This window comes from Pristiophorus japonicus, chromosome 1 (assembly GCF_044704955.1).
Source record: "Pristiophorus japonicus isolate sPriJap1 chromosome 1, sPriJap1.hap1, whole genome shotgun sequence".
Classification (NCBI taxonomy): domain Eukaryota; kingdom Metazoa; phylum Chordata; class Chondrichthyes; family Pristiophoridae; genus Pristiophorus; species Pristiophorus japonicus.
The window spans coordinates 371003925-371023769 of NC_091977.1; the positions used below are offsets into that span (position 1 = coordinate 371003925).

The 19845-nt window shown below is 46.7% G+C and overlaps 1 protein-coding gene across 2 annotated transcripts in view; it reads right to left on the minus strand.

Moving 5' to 3' along the window:
* rbbp8 (retinoblastoma binding protein 8) overlaps positions 1-19845 on the minus strand; it is a 290628-nt gene that overhangs the window by 100828 nt on the left and 169955 nt on the right. Inside the window, exon 4 of one of the 2 annotated variants that reach the window (XM_070875006.1) lies at positions 15531-15573. The exons of the other annotated variant lie outside the window; for it this stretch is intronic. Within the exon in view, the coding sequence (XP_070731107.1) occupies positions 15531-15573 (43 nt within the window). The remainder of the gene's footprint in view (positions 1-15530; positions 15574-19845) is intronic. 2 annotated transcript variants of the gene reach the window in all.

Here is a 19845-nt window from a genome sequence, read left to right on the forward strand (position 1 = left end):
CACCTACCCTTTCCAAGTCACCTTGCAGCCTCTTAGCATCCTCCTCACAGCTCACACTGCTACCCAGCTTAGTGTCATCTGCAAAATTGGGGATATTACATTCAATTCCTTCATCTAAATCATTAATGTATATTGTAAATAGCTGGGGTCTCAGCACTGAGCCCTGCGGCAACCCACTAGTCACTGCCTGCCATTCTGAAAAGGACTCGTTTATCCCGACTCTCTGCTTCCTGTCTGCCAACCAGTTCTCTATCCACGTCAATACATTACTCCCAATACCATGTGCTTTAATTTTGCACACCAATCTCTTGTGTGGAACCTTGTCAAAAGCCTTTTGAAAGTTCAAATACACCACATCCACTGGTTCTCCCTTGTCCAATCTACTAGTTACATCCTCAAAAAATTCTAGAAGATTTGTCAAGCCTGATTTCCCTTTCATAAATCCATGCTGACTTGGACCGATCCCGTCTCTGCTTTCCAAATGCGCTGCTATTACATCTTTAATAATTGATTCCAACATTTTCCCCACTACTGATGTCAGGCTAACCAGTCTGTAATTCCCTGTTTTCTCTCTCCCTCCTTTTTTTAAAAAGTGGAGTTACATTAGCTACCCTCCATTCCATAGGAACTGATCAGAGTCTATAGAATGTTGAAAAATGACCACTAATGCATCCACTATTTCTAGGGCCACTTCCTTAAATACTCTGGGATGCAGACTTTCGGGCCCTGGGGATTTATCAGCCTTCAATCCCAATCAATTTCCCTAACACAATTTCTTGACCAATAAGGATTTCCTTCAGTTCCTCCTTCACGCTAGATCCTCCTCGGTCTCCTCGTACTTCCGGAAGGTTATTTGGGTCTTCCTTAGTGAAGACAGAACCGAAGTATTTGTTCAATTGGTCTGCCATTTCTTTGTTCCCCATTATAAATTCACCTGATTCTGACTGCAAGGACCTACATTTGTCTTCACTCATCTTTTTCTCTTCACACATCTATAGAAACTTTTGCAGTCAGTTTTTATGTTCCCTGCAAGCTTACTCTCACACTCTATTTTCCCCCTCATAATTAAACCCTTTGTCCTCCTCTACTGAATTCTAAATTTCTCCCAGTCCTCAGGTTTGCTGCTTTTTCTGGCCAATTTATATGCCTCTTCCTTGGATTTTCCACTATCCCTAATTTCCCTTGTTAGCCACGATTGAGTCACCTTCCCAGTTTTATTTTTACCCCAGACAGGGATGTATAATTGTTGACGTTCATCCATGTGATCTTTAAATGTCTGCCATTGCCTATCCACCGTCAGCCCTTTAAGTATCATTCGCCAGTCTATACTAGCCAATTCTCGCCTCATACCATTGAAGTTACCTTTCTTTACGTTCAGGACTCTAGTCTCTGAATTAACTGCATCACTCTCCAAGTTAATGAAGAATTTTACCATATTATGGTCATTCTTCCCCAAGGGGGCCTCACACTTCATCTGAAAGATAGCATCTCGAACAATGCAATTGCACTGAAATGTGAACCTAGATTAATCGTCAGACTAATAGCATTAATTCCTTTCCAAGAGCCTCTCCTGTCTACAAGAGAGTCCACTGTCTGCAGTGAAGGAAAAAGCCATAGAAGCTAAACTGTTAAAAGTACTCAACAGCATCCTGGAATCAGGGGAGCATTTAATTGCATATGTGGTGATTTATTGGAGGTTGCCTATTGATCACTTGATTTTCATTTCACATGACCAGTACCTTTAAACGCAGCTGGGGAGTAGCTGAAAGGGCTGTGTGGTGACCCCCTTGTGGGGTTGGATTTGCATGCTGAAGCGCTACAAAAGTCTAATTCTTGTTGCCCAAAATTGCTTGGTTGCAATAGCCCCAGAACTGGTAATTTCTACCTCTCCACCTGCATATGGCTGTAGGAGTTGGTCTATTACATTTGCCATTTTAGATTGATGGCTACCTCTATCTCCTGGTTTCCTTCTCCTAGAGTGCATCATACTGTAGTCAATAGAACCTTGCAGGGAATTACTGGTTTTCTCGAGACTGCTTTTTGAAGGCTTTGTCACTGTTTCTGTTAATTACATTGAGGATATTTGGCTTGGAGGTCCAAGGCATGCAGCTGGATCATATATTATAGAAACATAGAAAATAGGTGCTGGAGTAGGCCATTCGGCCCTTCGAGCCTGCACCGCCATTCAATGAGTTCATGGCTGAACAAGCAACTTCAGTACCCCAATTCCTGCTTTCTCGCCATACCCCTTGATCCCCTTAGTAGTAAGGACTACATCTAACTCCTTTTTGAATATATTCAGTGAATTGGCCTCAACAACTTTCTGTGGTACAGAATTCCACAGGTTCACCACTCTCTGGGTGAAGAAGTTTCTCCTCATCTCGGTCCTAAATGGCTTACCCCTTATCCTTAGACTGTGATCCCTGGTTGTGGACTTCCCCAACATTGGGAACATTCTTCCTGCATCTAACCTGTCTAAACTCGTCAGAATTTTAAATATTGGAGAAATACTATTTAAATCATTTTTATGTTGATCTGCGATAGAGTGTAGATGATTGCACTTCTTAATAACTTGGTAGCAGATGAGGAGGTAACTTTTACACTGTTATGTCACCTTCCTGTAATGACAAGTCTGTACTAGATCAGCAGATGTATACTGGAGATCAATCCCCATCTCACAACTGAAGTCAACTTGATTATTTCCCTCCCTGCAAACTACACATTATCTGTTCCTGGGTCTAATGGAGACCACACCCAGATGGTGCTGTTTGAATTCTTAGGTTTACTTTTCTTTTCCAGAGTCAAGGTCCAAGAGCTGTTTATTTGGGGAACCACACAAACAGAAACAGCTGAATTTTTTGTTGGGAGAACTTCACACACATGCACACGCGCACACCACACACACAACCTGCATTCAGATATTTATACATCCTTGAATGTTTTGTTCACTCGATGGCTGCCAGAGAGCTGAGCAATTGCCATAATGTGTACAAAAACTTTGCTGTTCGCTGCAATGAGAAGGGAAATGTTTCCCTCAATAGGGTTGTTCAGTCTATTCTAGTTTATTGCTTATTCAAATGATCCCTGGCAAGTACCTGTGTGAGAAGCTCAGAGGCTGTAAAAAAGCATTAAAAGCAATTGAAACATATATAAAATGTAATAGAAAATATACCTACAATACACTCTCTACAGAGCCTGGCTCTAGGAGCTGGGAAAATTCAATGCTGGAACATAGCACTTGACAAAGCTGGGAGTAAATGAATTGGTGCTATTGAGCAGGGTCTGGGGTTTTATGCAATACATTATCAGAAGGGCATGTGCAATTCTGCCCAGTCTGACCAAATCAAAATTCAGGAGAATATTTAGAGATCATGAAGCCTGGTTAATTCCTAGGGGCCCGACTTTGGTGGACATACTGCCCATTAAACGCCCGCATACTGCCGATAATTGGAAGTTTCATGGAAAAATAGATGCATACCACCAACATACCGCCTGGTGCGACTTTTGACTGACATACCGCTGAGCAGTATGCGCACTGTCCGCCGACACTGAAGACCCGACATACCACCGAAAACTCCAACATTGCTCACTCACCACCGAAACACCACCCTGAAGCATACAGTTCTAGAAAACAGGCTTTTATGCTTAATAAAGTGGGCGGTAGTGCGCGGTGCGTTCATTTGGAAATCGGGAAAAGCAACAGCATTTGGAGATAAGCAGGAGCATTGGAGCAGAGCACTGCAGTTGTATTCACATGAAAAAAGTCAATTTTAAAGGAATGAAGGCTCTTTGCCGGTAAAGAAGGATTTCTGATGGTTATTATTTTGTTTAGTTAAAAATGGGAAGAAATCGTGAAAAATCGGGAATACCAGACAGTCACAGCACCATTTGGAGAACACTGAAGTTGGAGTAAGTGGCTTTAAATAGTCAGTTTAAAACAAAGAAAGCTTTTCAGTTGTTTGAAAAAGAAGCAGCCTTCGAGTGCCTCACTGCCTCTCCTTACTGCCACTCTCTGCACATATGCAGGTGATCCTTTACCCCCGAAATCGCAGCAAAATACAAGTTTGGAGAAAAAAAAATTGCGCACGTGCAGTGTGCCGCTATACTGTCAATCGAGGAAAGCCTTTCTCCAGCCTGACTCCATTCTGTGAGACCGCCCACTGCTCAACGCTCGCAGACCACTGAAAAGACGACGACCAAAGTTGAGGCCTTACGTCTTGGAGGTCTACTGACGGTGAAAAACGACGGACTGCCGCGATACCACCGGGAACTCGGCAGGCCATCAGTAAGCACCAAAGTCGACCCCTAGTGTGTGATCGATGCCAAATGAAGAGGAATGTATATTACAAAACTACTGTTTAATGTAGCCAACCACTGCACAAACTACAAGATGAACATAATTTGGACACCTGACATCATTAACAAATTTATTTGGGAGGTTTTTATACCAAAATGTTTAAGGGACTCCAATGCATCTGGAAATGATCTCCATAACAGACTGGTTTTCACTCTTCCCCCTTCGTGATAGCCAGCTCTAACCCAGCTGGCAAAACCTTTATCCAGGTTAGCTGGAGTGACACAACAGTCCTGTGGTCATCTTATGAAATAGGTCATGAAGCAATTGGGCAAGAATGTTGTTTCAATCTGTTAAACTCACTCACTTTGAAAATGGCAGGAGTACTGTCCTAATTGATATTTATTTAGCAAAAAAGCTCAATTCTGTCACCGAAAACACTAACTTATCTTTTCTCTTATTAAATGCAACCTGCTGGGTATTTTCAACATCTGTGTTCATCAAGTCAGCCCATTGGATACCACATTCACATTCTCAAATTTGTGTGTAGTCGCAAACCTGTGCAGCAGTTAAAATTTTGCCAGACATAAATCCAGCAGATAAAGTAGTAGGACAAGATTAAGTTCCAGCAAATGATGTACAAGAATAAGGATTTGTTCAGTTTGTTGAAAACATGGAAAACAATTCAAAGTCTTGACATACAGACAAAAAAGACCTTAAAAGTATTGGTGTAGAAATGTTTCCAACTCATAAGGTAAAAGAATAAGTCTGTGTGACGGCAACTAATGCAAGAAAAGGCCCAAGCATTAACTCAACAGGTAGGAAACACCTGAATTCTAATTGTTTAACAGCTGTTTATTTCTTTAACGAAATGCATAATTGCTGCATTCACTGAGTGGTAAGATATCAGCTGTAGCTGAGATAGCAGCAATATTGGCCTAGAAATTGGATGTGGCCTGAAAACGGGCGGTGTCATGGCCCAGCAATATTTAGCTGCACTGGGTCAAAGTGGTCTGGGTAGCATGCAAAATTTGTGCTGAGTGCTCATTTACATGATTATGGTGCTGCACTAAAACCGCTACTCATTGGCTTACCGCTCAACAGATAGGCCAATATCGAGTGCAGTGACAAATCTCCAGAACCATCTCAGGGTATAAAGGAAGTAGGTGACCACATTGTAGTTGCCCCAACTATAGTCTTTCAAAGTTCTCTCGATTCAGGAACCGTTCCTTTAGATTTGAAAATTGTGCATGTCACTCCGCTATTTAAGAATGGCGAAAGGGAGAGACCAGGGAATTATAGACGAGTTAAACTAACAACTATTGACACAAAATTGCTAGAATCAAAAATTAAGGATAACACCTCAAAAATTTTCAGTTGATCAGAGAGAGCCAGCATGGATTTGTGAAAGGTAGATCGTACCTACTTCGAGGGGATTTGAGGGGAAATTTCTTCACCCAGAGGGTAATGGGGGCCTGGAACTCACTGCTTGAAAGGGTGGTAGAGGCAGAAACCCTCACCACATTCAAAAAGTACTTGGATGTGCACCTGAAGTGCCGTAACCTACAAGGCTACGGACTAAGAGCTGAAATGTGGGATTAGGCTGGATAGATCATTGTCGGCCAGCATGGACACGATGGGCCGAAATGGCCTCCAACCGTGCTGCAAATTTCTATGATTCTATGATGCCTGACAAACTTGATTGAATTTTTTGAGGAGGTGACTAAATTAGTGGATCGGGGAATGTCTATGAATGTTAGTTAAATGGACTTCCAGAAGGCATTTGATAAAGTCGCACATAAGAGACTGTTAACTGAAGTAGAAGTCCACAGAAGTGAGGGCAAATTATTGACCTGGTTTGGAAATTGGCTGAGCGACAGGAGACAGGAGGGCAAAATTGCCCCTCCTGATAAGGGCTCTGGCCGCCTGAAACTGGCGTCACTGGGCCGTGCAGAATGGCCGCCGACTCTCCATGGAGTGACCGCCATTTTGTAAATTGCCCTACCTCAGTTTTGGAGTGGTGCCCGGGACCCCTCCACCTCTTTTCCCGCCACGGCGGGCACACACCAACCCTTTACCGACCGGCAGGGTCCCCCTCGCGAAATTGCACCTCGGGAAATGGCCCCTTTCCCGATACTGCCCTGCGGGAGAAGCCCCATCACCAATCGGTGCCCCCCCCCCGACAGCTTTGCTGTCGGTGCACTCTCTGTAAGCATGGCGACCCTGCCGCCCTTAATGGGGACATCCGCAGCTGCCATGCAATTTTTTTTTGTCAGCCGACTGCTAAGTAGGCCCGACAATTATGCCCCCGGGTTCAGCCGGGGCGCCAACATGCAACCTGGCACCCCCTCTTGGGTGCCAGGACGCTGGCCCGGCTGAAATTCTCCCTGGTGGCCCAGTGGACCTAACTTTAAAAGTATGCAGAGCTCGCAGCGGCTCTCCCCTTCAACTGAAGGGGAGAGACGTTATGACGCACCAGCGCGACGCGGGCACTGATGACTGGTCAGGGCGGTGGACCAGCTGCAAAGGCACTTCCATCCTTCAGCTGCCCCGAGCCCAAAAAAACACCGATGTGCCGAATATCGATGGCATCTCCGCCTCATGGATTGTGGTGGAGAAAAACTTTAAAAAACAGAAGGTGCGCCAGGTTTCATGCAGAGGTCAATTTATGCCCCAGAGAGTAGAGATAATGGGTATGTATTGGCAGAATGTGACCAGTGGTGTCCCGGGGTCTGTGTTGCGGCCTCAACTCTTCACAATATTAACTTAGATGATGGCATAGAAAGTCATATATCCAAACTTGCTGATGACACAAAGATAGGCTGCACTGTCGGCAGTGTAGATGGAAGCATAAAATTACAAACGAATATTGATAGATTAAACGAATAGGAAAAACTGTGGCAAATGGATTTCCATGTAGGCAAATCACTTTGGACATAAAAAGGATAGAACAGGGTACTTTCTAAATGGTGAAAAGCTAAAAACAGTGGATGTCCAAAGAGACTTGGGATTCCAGATACATAGATCATAAAAATGTCATAAACAAGTACAGAAAATAATCAAAAAGGCATTGGAATGTCAGCCTTTATATCTAGATGACTAGAATAAAAGGGGGTAGAAGTTAGGCTGCAACTATCAAAATCCTGGTTAGACCATACTTGGAGTACTGTGAGCAGTTCTAGGGACCACACCTTAGGAAGGATATATTGGCTCAGAAATTCCGGCCGCCTTGGGGGAGTGGGTCAATGGAGCAGGAACCTGCTGTCCTCTCTCTGGATGACAGCATTCCTACTCACACCATTACCACTCCGCCAATTCAGAGGTGGTGCAGGCTACAGCCAGGCCTTCTAGGTCCAGAGCTGCTCAAGGTCATCCTGCAAGGCCATCTGAAGTCTCCCCTATGGAAACTCAGCAGCCTTCCACCAGCCACTGGGAAAGCACTTCGTAGGAACACTAGATCAGGAAAGGGCACTAAGGGATTGCACAAGGGTGATTAGTTGATATAGAATTTGTGAATTGATTATTGATCAATTTATTCATTTTGTTTGGAATCTCTTTTTTGCTGGCTCTCATTTCAACTGTGTGCCCAGGATATATGCTGTGGCAGAGGGATGGTATGATGGGGATGTGGTTGGTGAGGATGTGTGGCCAGCAACGGCGTTCTGGGGTTTCATTCACTCGAATCGGAGTCTGATGAATTGTTCATGGACAGCCTGTGCCTAAGGGGGATTTGCTGTTTGCCTCCTCCCTTCTTCAGGTGGTCTCGCAATTGCTGCTGGCAAGGGCTGCGCCCTCATGATGGCCAAGTTGTGGAGCATGCAACAGACCATCACAAAATGGGACACCTGCTATGCCAAGTACTGGAGGGCTACTCCCAAGCAATCAAGACAGCGGAACTGTTGCTTCAGGAGCCCGATAGTGCAGAGCGGATAGCCCTGGTCTCCAAGCAGCCACTCTCAGGTTTGATGTGGCTGGATATTTGCTGCAAGACTGACGGAGGATGATGAAGGCATCATGACTGCTGCCAAGGTAGCAGGCACTGACCATCAGAATGCGCTGGGCGTGGTCGCACAACAACTGCACATTGAGTGAGTGGTAGCCTTTGTGGGTTACGGAAGATCTCAGGATTGTTATGCGGCACCCGCAAAGTCATGTAGGTACAGTCAATGGCGTCCTGCACCATGGGAAAGCCCATTAACCTGGCAAAGCTACATGTGCGCTCGTCCTACTTCTGTCTACTCAGAGAGAAGAAAATTGAGCCTCAGTGACCTTGATGGATGGCGAACTGGGATATATTAGCTATGTCTCCTGCTGCAGAATAGAAGGATCAGCTGGAGAAAAATCTAGGAGAGCAGTGGTCACCTTGCTCTCAGGCTGCAGGAGGTGGCAGAGTTGCGTGACCACCTCCTTACTAAAGCGGAGTCTCCTAATATATCCATTTAAGCGAGGGGCAGTGTAAGAGAAGTGCTACTGAAGACTCTAGGTTGGCAAGGCCTTCTATTGAGAATCCTCCTCCTCCTCCCTCTGTGCGCATCTTATCCTCTTTGCTACCTCCACTCCTTCCCCTGAAGATACTCAAGCGTGAGGTAGCCTGCCAGTAAAGCCCCCATGACTGTGAGCAAGTGTTGTGAGCAGAAGCCTTTAAGAATGAAGCAGTTCTCCAATTCCTCCACCACTCTCCGACACCTTAGGACCTTGAAAGAAGTTGAAAAGCTGCTAGAGTTGCAAAAAGTTACAGAGAGCCAGTCAAACTGAACAAACATGTCAGCTGCAACTTGTTGCTGCTGATCTCTTTAAATAGCGCAGCTGGAGCCTCCTTCCTGCCCGTCAACATTTGCTCAGCTGGTCACAATTAAGACAGGCCAGTAAGTGGAGCACACGAAAATGGCAGATTGGGCACAAAGTGAGCATTTCACAATTACTGACATCACGATCTGCATAATCTCCAAAATGACAGCGAACGCGGACATCGGCAGAGCTGCCACCCACCGTGGGATCCGTCGGCATCAGACGGAAGTGCGGCCACTGCATTTTTCCTCTCTAAATCGGGCCAAAATGGCCAGCGCTAACCCCCCGCATTTCTAGGCCATGGTATCTTTAATATTTTCATACCTGGGGTACTACGTCAGACACTTCCAAATAAAAGACTAGCTTTCTGGAGGCGATATTACAAAGACAGGAAGAAAAACAAGGAAGACTTCATTGATTTCTTTGTAAAAATGCAAGGGGGAAAAAATGAACACCGTCACTGAAAAGTACAAGCTACTTCAAAAACCTGGACCCAATAAATTCTGGCATCTAGCCTCGCAAACAGAAAAGCATGACTCTCAGAATGGCTTGTGGAATTTCAAAAGTGGTTGGACATTGGACAATAGAAACATTTAAACTTTTGAACATCACAGGTGAATTTGTCCTAATGAACACAACTTCAAAAATGCAGCCATTAAACCAAGACATCAGAAAGTGTGCCATGGCTGCATACCACAGTTGCCTATACTGTGACTGCTTCCCAGGATTGACACAGGTAATAATGTTTTGGATGCGAAGCACCACGGGCATCTTGATACCTTGATGGCACTCACTGGCTCAATAGATTTATACAGAAACTTTGACTGCCGTTTTGACCACATATGGCTTTCAATTGGAGGACTGGGGCCTCATGGACAACTATCACATAATTAAGGAGTCAATGTCAGTGAACCAGTGAAAGTGTGATTAGAGAATGATTGACTGGGGAGGAAGGGGAGAAAGGAAAGAAGAGGAAGTGTCATGTATCCTACATGGTAACTGCTTGTACTATTACAAAGTGTGCCACCTGAGGGCGTTGCAGTGGGAGACTTGTAGGTTACCTGTACAGGTGCGCCAGGCCTAGTATAAAAGGCAAACCACCATGTGTGATCCTCACTCTGGAGTTACATTAAATAGACTAAGGTCACTACAGTTCAAGCACAACACATTGTCTCGTGGAGTCATTATTAGAGCATCTGACGATATAACAATTAGCGACGAGATTACGGACCTTTACGCGAAAATGGCTAACCTTGGTACGTTGCAGCAGTTCGCCGATGGTGATGATTGGGAAACCTTTGTGGAGAGGCTCGACCATTTCTTCACAGCAAACAACTTGGCAGGCGACAATCCGGCCACACTGGCTCTTAAGCGCATAGCTATCCTGCTAACCAGTTGTGGGCCCACTGTCTATGGTCTCGTCAGGGACTTGCTGGCACCAGTGAAGACAATGACCAAGACGTACGAGGGGCTTGTAACGCTGATTCAAGAACTCAAGCCCAAAGAAAGTATCCTCACAGCCAGACACCGGTTTTATACACACCGACGGCCCGAAGGCCAGCAGATCGCGAAATATGCTGCAGACCTCAGGAGCCTGGCGGCACCGTGTGATTTAGGCAACCACCTCACTGAAGCGCTGCAGGATATCTTTGTCATCGGAATCGGTCATGAGGGCCTTCTTCATAAGCTACTGTCTGCGGATACCAGTCACACTGCAGAAGGCCATCTCTGTGAGCCAAGCATTCATGACCTCGACCTGTGGCTCTAGGCAGATGACTCATCCTCAGGACTCAAACCCGGCAAGTACTGTGCACAAAGTGGCGCCTTTTTGAGGCTGGACTGTAGAACGTGAATCCTCTCAGGGGAGAGAGAACAGGCCCCCGAATCCCTTAACTCAGAGTCCGCCGAGAGGGGCTAATCGAGTAGCACCATGCTGGCGTTGCGGAGGGAATCACAGGGCTCATCAGTGCCGTTTTAAATACTGCGTGTAAAGGCTGCAGCACAAAGGGCCACCTCCAGTGAATGTGTAAAAGAAATATGGCTCACTGTGTTGATGAAGAGTCTGCAGATGGCCATGAATCCAGCGCGGATTATGAAACGATAGTCAGAGAGGCAGCTCAGCCCACGATGAGGTACATAGCATGTTTACCGTTGAGGATGGAAGTCGAGATTAGTGGCATTCCAGTCTTCATGGAAGTGGACACAGGGGCGAAACAGTCAATAATGAATCAAGAAGCCTTTGAGAGGCTATGGAACAATCAAGCTGAATGACCCAAGTTGGTCCCGGTTTAGGCAAAGCTGCGCACATACACCAATGAACTTATCCAGTCATTGGTAGTGCGGATGTAAGGGTACTCCATGATGTCGCGGTGCAGAAGTTACCCCTGTGGATTGTTGCAGGCGATGGACTAACGTTACTCGGAAGAAGGTGGATAGAAGATCCATTGGAGCTGGGAAGATTTCATCCCTCCAGCGATCGATGTCCCCCGCGCACAGAGGCACAGCAAACCCCCACCCTGAGGTTGTATCCGGCACCAGAGAGCAGGCCAGCACAGCACCCGAGGCACAGACCGCTTAGAACGACTGGAGATGATCCAGCTGAGATGACACGAACACAACCTTCCAGGCTCCAATGGCAGGACTCCGGAGGAAGAAAATCAGACCCAGAAAATCGGTGGCGGAACCCGGGGAGAAGAGGATCACAGCAGTCGACATTGTGGATTGAAGAAAGATGGCGCCAAACCACAAGGTGAGGTGCTTAAGAAAAAGATGGCGGTGGCCAGACCACGAGGTGCAGCACTGATGGAGCAACACGTGGCACCAAGCAAAGAAGAGGATTGGGATAAAGTTAGCAATGCTCTCTTAAAGGATGCCTGCAACTCACCAGGGACAGTTAAAGGGACAGTTCCACAGGCTCAATGTAATAGCAACTGTGAGTAAAATGTAAAATGTGTAATTGATGATCAAAGTTGTGTACATGCAATAAGCAAGGAAAAGTCACGCGATTGCGATCGGAGCTACAGGTTATTCACAATAAGTAATGAAACGTTGTGCGATGTAGGATTTCAACTGCATACAGCCAATGCAGCGGGCAAACACCCAACGGGAGCACACAGGTCCAGCAAGCTACCCAACGCTGTAGCCTGCGTCCCTGGGATCAGAGTGATGCACCACGGAGTGTGGCCACAAGCAGCTAATATATACAAGCTGCAGACCAAATGATCGCAGGAGGGCAACGGCAATGGTAGCGATACCCTGCCCCCGATAGGCTCCATCTCTCAGGCGCCCGATGGCACCAACCGCCACGGGCCTGAAAGAGCAAACTGTGCTATCGCCACCAAGGCTACAACTGGTAACGAAGGGTCACACGCAACGGTTCTCCCAAATAGGACCGCGACCAGCCAGGATCCCAAACCAAATAACGCCCAGGCAAACGAGTCAGCAGTTCCCTGTGCACTGCTAGGCGACTGCTCCTCAGGAAGCAGCAGCGACCCGGGGCGCAAGGAGAGGACAGGGAGGTCACAGGCATCTGTGAATCTGCCCGACTCTAGGAGCAACGGCAAAAACCTCGAGAGCAGGCAACTTGAGCCAACCGGGTTCCCACTGACAGCACTGGGCACCGCGCCGCCATCAGACTACCTGGACACCATCCAGCAGTTCTGGCACTCGTTTGGCCTCATGCACCGGTGCTGACCCCAGCAGTGACTCCAAGTATATACCTCACCATTCAAATGTACTTACCTCACCATAGTACCACATATGCAAATTTTATGTTTTGGACTTGAATGTATATGAATGTAATGAGCCAACGGCACAATCTGTATGGTGGGGGGCGGCGTAAAGAGAATGGAGTGGTCATGGACGCACAAACAGAAACCACCAGCAACTCTCCTGCCAACGAAACACCACCTATTCACCCAAGATGGAAATGACCCTCCAAGGGTCAACCAGATATAGCTAAGCCCAGAGCACAGTCAATTTGCACTGAAGACTTGGGGGACAGTGATGTTATGTATCCTACATGGTTACAGCTTGTACTATTACAAGGTGTGCCATCTGAGGGCACTGCAGTGGGAGACTTGCAGGTTACCTGTACAGGTATGCCTTGCCTAGTATAAAAGGCAGGCCACCAAGTGTGATGCTCACTCTGGAGTTACATTAAATGGACTAAGGTCATTACAGGTCAAGCACGACACATTGTCTCATGGAGTTATTATTAGAGCATCTGAAGATATAACAGGAAGGGAAGGGGAACGGGAGGGCGAGGCACGGGAGGGCGAGGCGAGGAAGGGGAGGGGAGGCGAGGAAGGGGAGGGGAGGCGAGGAAGGGGAGGGGAGGCGAGGAAGGGGAGGGGAGGCGAGGAAGGGGAGGGGAGGCGAGGAAGGGGAGGGGAGGCGAGGTAGGGGAGGGGAGGTGAGGAAGGGGAGGGGAGTGGAGGCGAGGAAGGGGAGGGGAGTGGAGGCGAGGAAGGGGAGGGGAGTGGAGGCGAGGAAGGGGAGGGGAGTGGAGGCGAGGAAGGGGAGGGGAGTGGAGGCGAGCAAGGGGAGGGGAGTGGAGGCGAGCAAGGGGAGGGGAGTGGAGGCGAGCAAGGGGAGGGGAGTGGAGGCGAGCAAGGGGAAGGGAGTGGAGGCGAGCAAGGGGAAGGGAGTGGAGGCGAGCAAGGGGAAGGGAGTGGAGGCGAGCAAGGGGAAGGGAGTGGAGGCGAGCAAGGGGAAGGGAGTGGAGGCGAGCAAGGGGAAGGGAGTGGAGGCGAGCAAGGGGAAGGGAGTGGAGGCGAGCAAGGGGAAGGGAGTGGAGGCGAGCAAGGGGAAGGGAGTGGAGGCGAGCAAGGGGAAGGGAGTGGAGGCGAGCAAGGGGAAGGGAGTGGAGGCGAGCAAGGGGAAGGGAGTGGAGGCGAGCAAGGGGAGGGGAGTGGAGGCGAGGAAGGGGAGGGGAGTGGAGGCGAGCAAGGGGAAGGGAGTGGAGGCGAGCAAGGGGAAGGGAGTGGAGGCGAGCAAGGGGAAGGGAGTGGAGGCGAGCAAGGGGAAGGGAGTGGAGGCGAGCAAGGGGAAGGGAGTGGAGGCGAGCAAGGGGAGGGGAGTGGAGGCGAGCAAGGGGAGGGGAGTGGAGGCGAGGAAGGGGAGGGGAGTGGAGGCGAGGAAGGGGAGGGGAGTGGAGGCGAGGAAGGGGAGGGGAGTGGAGGCGAGGAAGGGGAGGGGAGTGGAGGCGAGGAAGGGGAGGAGAGTGGAGGCGAGGAAGGGGAGGAGAGTGGAGGCGAGGAAGGGGAGGAGAGTGGAGGCGAGGAAGGGGAGGGGAGTGGAGGCGAGGAAGGGGAGGGGAGTGGAGGAAGGGGAGGGGAGTGGAGGGGAGGAAGGGGAGGGGAGTGGAGGAAGGGGAGGGGAGTGGAGGCGAGGAAGGGGAGGGGAGGGGAGGCGAGGAAGGGGAGTGGAGGCAAGGAAGGGGAGGGGAGTGGAGGCGAGGAAGGGGAGGGGAGTGGAGGCGAGGAAGGGGAGGGGAGGGGAGGGGAGGCGAGGAAGGGGAGGGGAGTGGAGGCGAGGAAGGGGAGGGGAGTGGAGGCGAGGAAGGGGAGGGGAGTGGAGGCGAGGAAGGGGAGGGGAGTGGAGGCGAGGAAGGGGAGGAGAGTGGAGGCGAGGAAGGGGAGGGGAGTGGAGGCGAGGAAGGGGAGGGGAGTGGAGGCGAGGAAGGGGAGGGGAGGCGAGGAAGGGGAGTGGAGGCGAGGAAGGGGAGGGGAGTGGAGGCGAGGAAGGGGAGGGGAGTGGAGGAAGGGGAGGGGAGTGGAGGCGAGGAAGGGGAGGGGAGTGGAGGCGAGGAAGGGGAGGGGAGTGGAGGCGAGGAAGGGGAGGAGAGGCGAGGAAGGGGAGGAGAGGCGAGGAAGGGAAGGACAGGAAGGACTTGCTTTTCTATAGCGCCTTTCACGACCACTGGACCTCCCAAAGCGCTTTGCAGCCAAATGAAGTACTTTTTGAAGTGTAGTCACTGTTGTAATGTAGGAAACTGAAAGAATTCATGGAGAAGATTGATGAAGAGTGAAGCTGAAATATTGACAACTGCTATGAAACATTCAACCCCAGTAGCTCTACACTGGCTCTTAGCTATGAATAAGAGATAAAATGAGAAATATTTTTCTTCTGAAAATATAATTCATGATGGACTTTTAATGTTGATATTACAACTGAATGCAGGTTAAATACATTGCAGGTGCAGTAATACTAAAATAATATTAATTGCCTCAATGTTTAATTGCATGATTGGCTCTTAATGTTAACATGATTGCCTTTTCAATTAAATACATTTGCCTTTTCACATACCCTGCTTGTACTTAGTGGCCACCTATGTATTAAATCTAACCAAGTGCTTCTTTGGGCCACCGTAATGGTCAGTTTCAACTGTACTTAGTACATAATTATTACACCAAGAAATACTTTAGGGTAAAACTATGATACTTACAAACATCTCTCCTTCTTTAGTTTGGTTACTTTCACCTGCAGCACTGTATTAAGAAAATAAATTATGTTTCAGGACAACACATAAGGAACAAAAATTATTACAACATTGCAATCAAGATCAAATAAGGCGGCATACAGGAAGCATAAATCCTCTAATCCCAGCAAGTTAACTGAAATTTAGTAATGCAGCAGGTCAGTCAACGGCCACGATAAATTAATGCTTCGGCCCATCTTCAAGAACAGTTTTGAAGAAGGGTACACACTGAAATGTTAATTTGTCGGTTATCTCCATGGCCACTGACTGACCTGTTGTATTTCTCCAACATTTTATTTCCATTTTTATTTGCTTAGTTGTTAACAGTATACAATTTTAAATACAAGTACTTTAAAAATAACCTTGCCGTTTTGACAGATTTACAGTCAGTTTTGACAGTCAGTTACCTGCACTTTTAGACAGTTGTAAGCATAGTCTGAATACTGGATAGCACAATTTTAATAGTGTAACGCAAATAACCTGAACAACCAGTAACAGAATAGGTGATCAGCACCATAAGAGGAACTTTCATCGATAAAATCCTGTTGTTGGCGGCCAGCTGAAAGTCAAATTAGTCATAGTTACTTAGCTATTGTTCTGTCTAGTTATCTATGAGCAATAACCAACCTTTTACTCGAAAGAAATATGAACATGGATTATCAGTACCGAAAGAAAACTAGTCAGTTGTTAATCTATTGCAATGTTTTTCATCATTAACATCTTTGTATCCAGATCATCCTGCTCTCCCTTTCCAGGGAGGTAGTAAGCAATTTTTTGGCAAGAATGCATGTTAAGTAACTGGTTATCCATAGTATCACACTGTGCAGTTTAGCATTTGCACAAGTGGGTGGTTTGTTTATATCACAAATGTTTGGATTTAAAAAAAAAATCAAATGCCAAGTGGGTGGTTTAGATTAGTGGCTCCTGCCCGCACTCTCAAATCATCAAATGTATACCTTCCCTGTAACAGGGCTCGTGGTGTAAACCCAGAGCTTTCTTCTGGCTGCCAGAGTGCAGTTTGCACCCTGCGGCATAACTTGGCTGTTAGTTAAAAGATTCTGGAAAACACTAAAGTTTCAGACACTTTTGTGATATTCAAGATAGTTTAAAGTAGTGTGGAAGTATTGGTGATTATTCTGCTGTCTTCATTTTGCTTCAGTGTAATTATAAAACTTGTAAATAAATATGGTTTACAAGTAAGGTGTGATAGTGTGCTGTTTTATATGATAAGCAGCCCATGTAACTTCAGATATAAAATAACTCCGTAGAATTATTAATCCTGTGGCACACTATCCATATGCACAGCATGCATAAGGGTGCAAGTTTCTGATCATAACAGATGTGGTTGTGTTTATTGAAAATGCATTTCGCTGTAAACATGAAGAATTGGGAGTGCTCTAAGACACATTTGATGTGCTCTAGTGATGTGCACAACATTAACAGTATTCATTGATTCTCAGTGTTGTAAAAGCTTTATCAAAGCAAAATCAAGGTTTGTGTTAAGCTGTGGGAAAAGGTTGTATCATCAAATGTTAGTTGCTCAATCCAAAAACCAGATCAAAAGGAAAATTGTGTGAAGAAACCACATATATTCTACAATTTAAAAAAACAATCAAGAAATATAAGCATAATTACCTGCTAGCTTTTTTTTACATAAATAACTTCAAACACTTAAGTGGATACTTTTCATTTATAACCATTCATTCAACACCTGTGAGATATATGTGTTCCATCATGTGGATCAGTAGTGAAACAGAGGGGAAAGAAAGCCCTTTCTATTTCTCCAAGTCAAATAGGCAACTGCAATTAAAACCATATAAAGTGCACTTTAATCCTGATCCACACCCATCCAAAGGTATGAGACTGCCCAACAATACAGCTCCTGTATGAACAGGCATTCTGTTCAACAAAGCATTCCAAATTGAAACAACCGCAACCTGAGCCACGAAGAAATGCAGTAACTCAAGCAGTCAAGTACAGCACTGCATGTAATTCAAACCCAAAAACCTACTAAATCCAAACAAATCAAAAAGCTAAAACACATCTACTGTAATGCAGAGAGCTTTGTCACTATCCTAAAGATATGGGAGATTCAAAATATTGAAATTTGCATAGCTACTGAATATCTTTATAAACAAAGTCCAAACAATTCATGAAAAAAAATCAATTTCATAAAACCTTAAATACAAGGTAAAGGTAAAGGAAACAACTTCAATTTTCTTAAACAACAAAATGTTTGCAATATTTTATTCTCATCAATAGCAAGCATTCTATGCGATTAAAGGGCCAATCTTTCTCTCAGCACTGTCTGAGGGCTATTAGAGTGGAGCATACCAGAAGTGCATTCTTCTGGGACTTGCAGCTCTATGCCCAAACCACCTCCCAGGCTCAACTAACATGAAGGGGCTCACTGGTAGCTGTAGCCATGGAGATAAGGATGTCTGGGTGCATCCTGGACTTTGAAGGCAGCCTCCAACCGCACCCCTCCACCCCCATCCTCCCAGAAAGGGGCCTGCACAGTAGAAGCTCCATAAAAGAAAAAAAAAATTTTCAGGATTTCCTGTACATGGGACATAAAACATTAAAAGTGGCAGCTGCAGGCAAGTACTGAAATTACACAGACACCAAAAATAGTGATTTTTATTTTTGCGGACTTCTAAGTGAAACGGGACGGCCCTGTGAATATCTTCATGCTGCCGTACCACGGCTCAGATGGCAGCAGCACTCCAACCAGCAGGCTGCATACCCCTGCAGTCTGGCTTGGAGGGAGCTTGGTAAGAGGGTAGCACTGCAGTTATGGTTATAAAGACAATGATACGGGAAGAGAAGAATCATAGAATACAATCATGGAAATTTACAGCATGGAAGGAGGCCATTTCGGCCCATCGTGTCCGTGCCGGCCGACAAAGAGCTATCCTGCCTAATTCCACTTTCTAGCTCTTGATCCATAGCCCTGCAGGTTACGGCACTTCAAGTGCATATCCAAGTACTTTTTAAGGGCTCAATTTTGGCCGAGCCAGTTTTTCAGCATACTTACAGGAGTTGCGATGCTTATGTACGTTCGGAGATGCGCCGGAAAAAAAATGTTGCAACGTTGACCGCTGTCTGGCCTCTACACTGCAGTCGCGCAACGTGGCCAATCGACTCGGGGGGTGGAGCCTGCGTTCTGCGTTGGAAAATGTGCCGGGACTTCTGCACATGTGCAGTGGAGAATGGTGATGTCCGCGCATGTGCAGTAGCGCCGCAAGTTGGCAATCGGCCATTTTTAAAGAGCTAGCTGCTTGTGTTTTCATGCCACAAGGAGTGCTGTGGTAGGAAAATCACTGCTGAATGCAAGAAGCAGTGCTCTGTTTGGTAAAATCACTGCTGCTTGGCAGCAGAAGTGCCAGAAGGAGTACTGTATTTGGAAAAATCACTGCTGCATGCCAGCAGGCAGGAGTGCTGTATTTTGGAAAAATCAGTACTGTGTGTTTGGAAAAATCACTGTGGCTAAGAACATTGGAAAAGTGTTGAGTGTCTCTGAGCAGCTGCAGCAATACAGCAACAAAGAATTTCTTGCTGGAAGAAGTGGAGACACTAGTTAATGTCACTGAGAACAGATGGCAGGAGCTGGATACCAGCAGAGGTCACATAAAAGTACCACCGAAAGAAATGAAGAAACGCTGGAACCAAGTGGAAGCCAGTGTAAAAAGAAATGGCAGGACCTTGCTCAAGTAGTTAGTACAAATAATATTTTCATTTATTCAATGCAATTGCAAATGTGACCAGCTGTATACGTCCCACCCAGCAGAAAGACACCTCCAAAAAGTTGCATTTTCATCTTTGCAGAAGAAATTGTCCCACAACAAAAGGGAAAGAACTCGAACAGGAGGAGGCCCGTCAAATCTGCATGCACTGACATCCTTGGAAGACAGAGTCATTGCTTTGATGAGTCCTGTCTGGAGAAAAACAATCAGTACTGCACAAGCTGGGCCCACACTGTTTTCACGAAGGAAGACACAAATAACCTTCCGGAAATACTATGGGACCGAGGGTCTAGTGAGAAGGAGGAACTGAAGGATATCCTTATAAAGCGGGAAATTGATGGGATTGATAGTCTGCAACTCAGAGTACTTAAGGAAGTGGCCCTAGAAATAGTGGATGCATTGGTGATCATTTTCCAACAGTCTATCGACTCTGGATCAGTTCCTATGGACTGAAGGGTAGCTAATGTAACACCACTGCTTAAAAAAGGAGGGAGAGAGAAAACGGGTAATTATATACCGGTTAGCCCGACATCAGT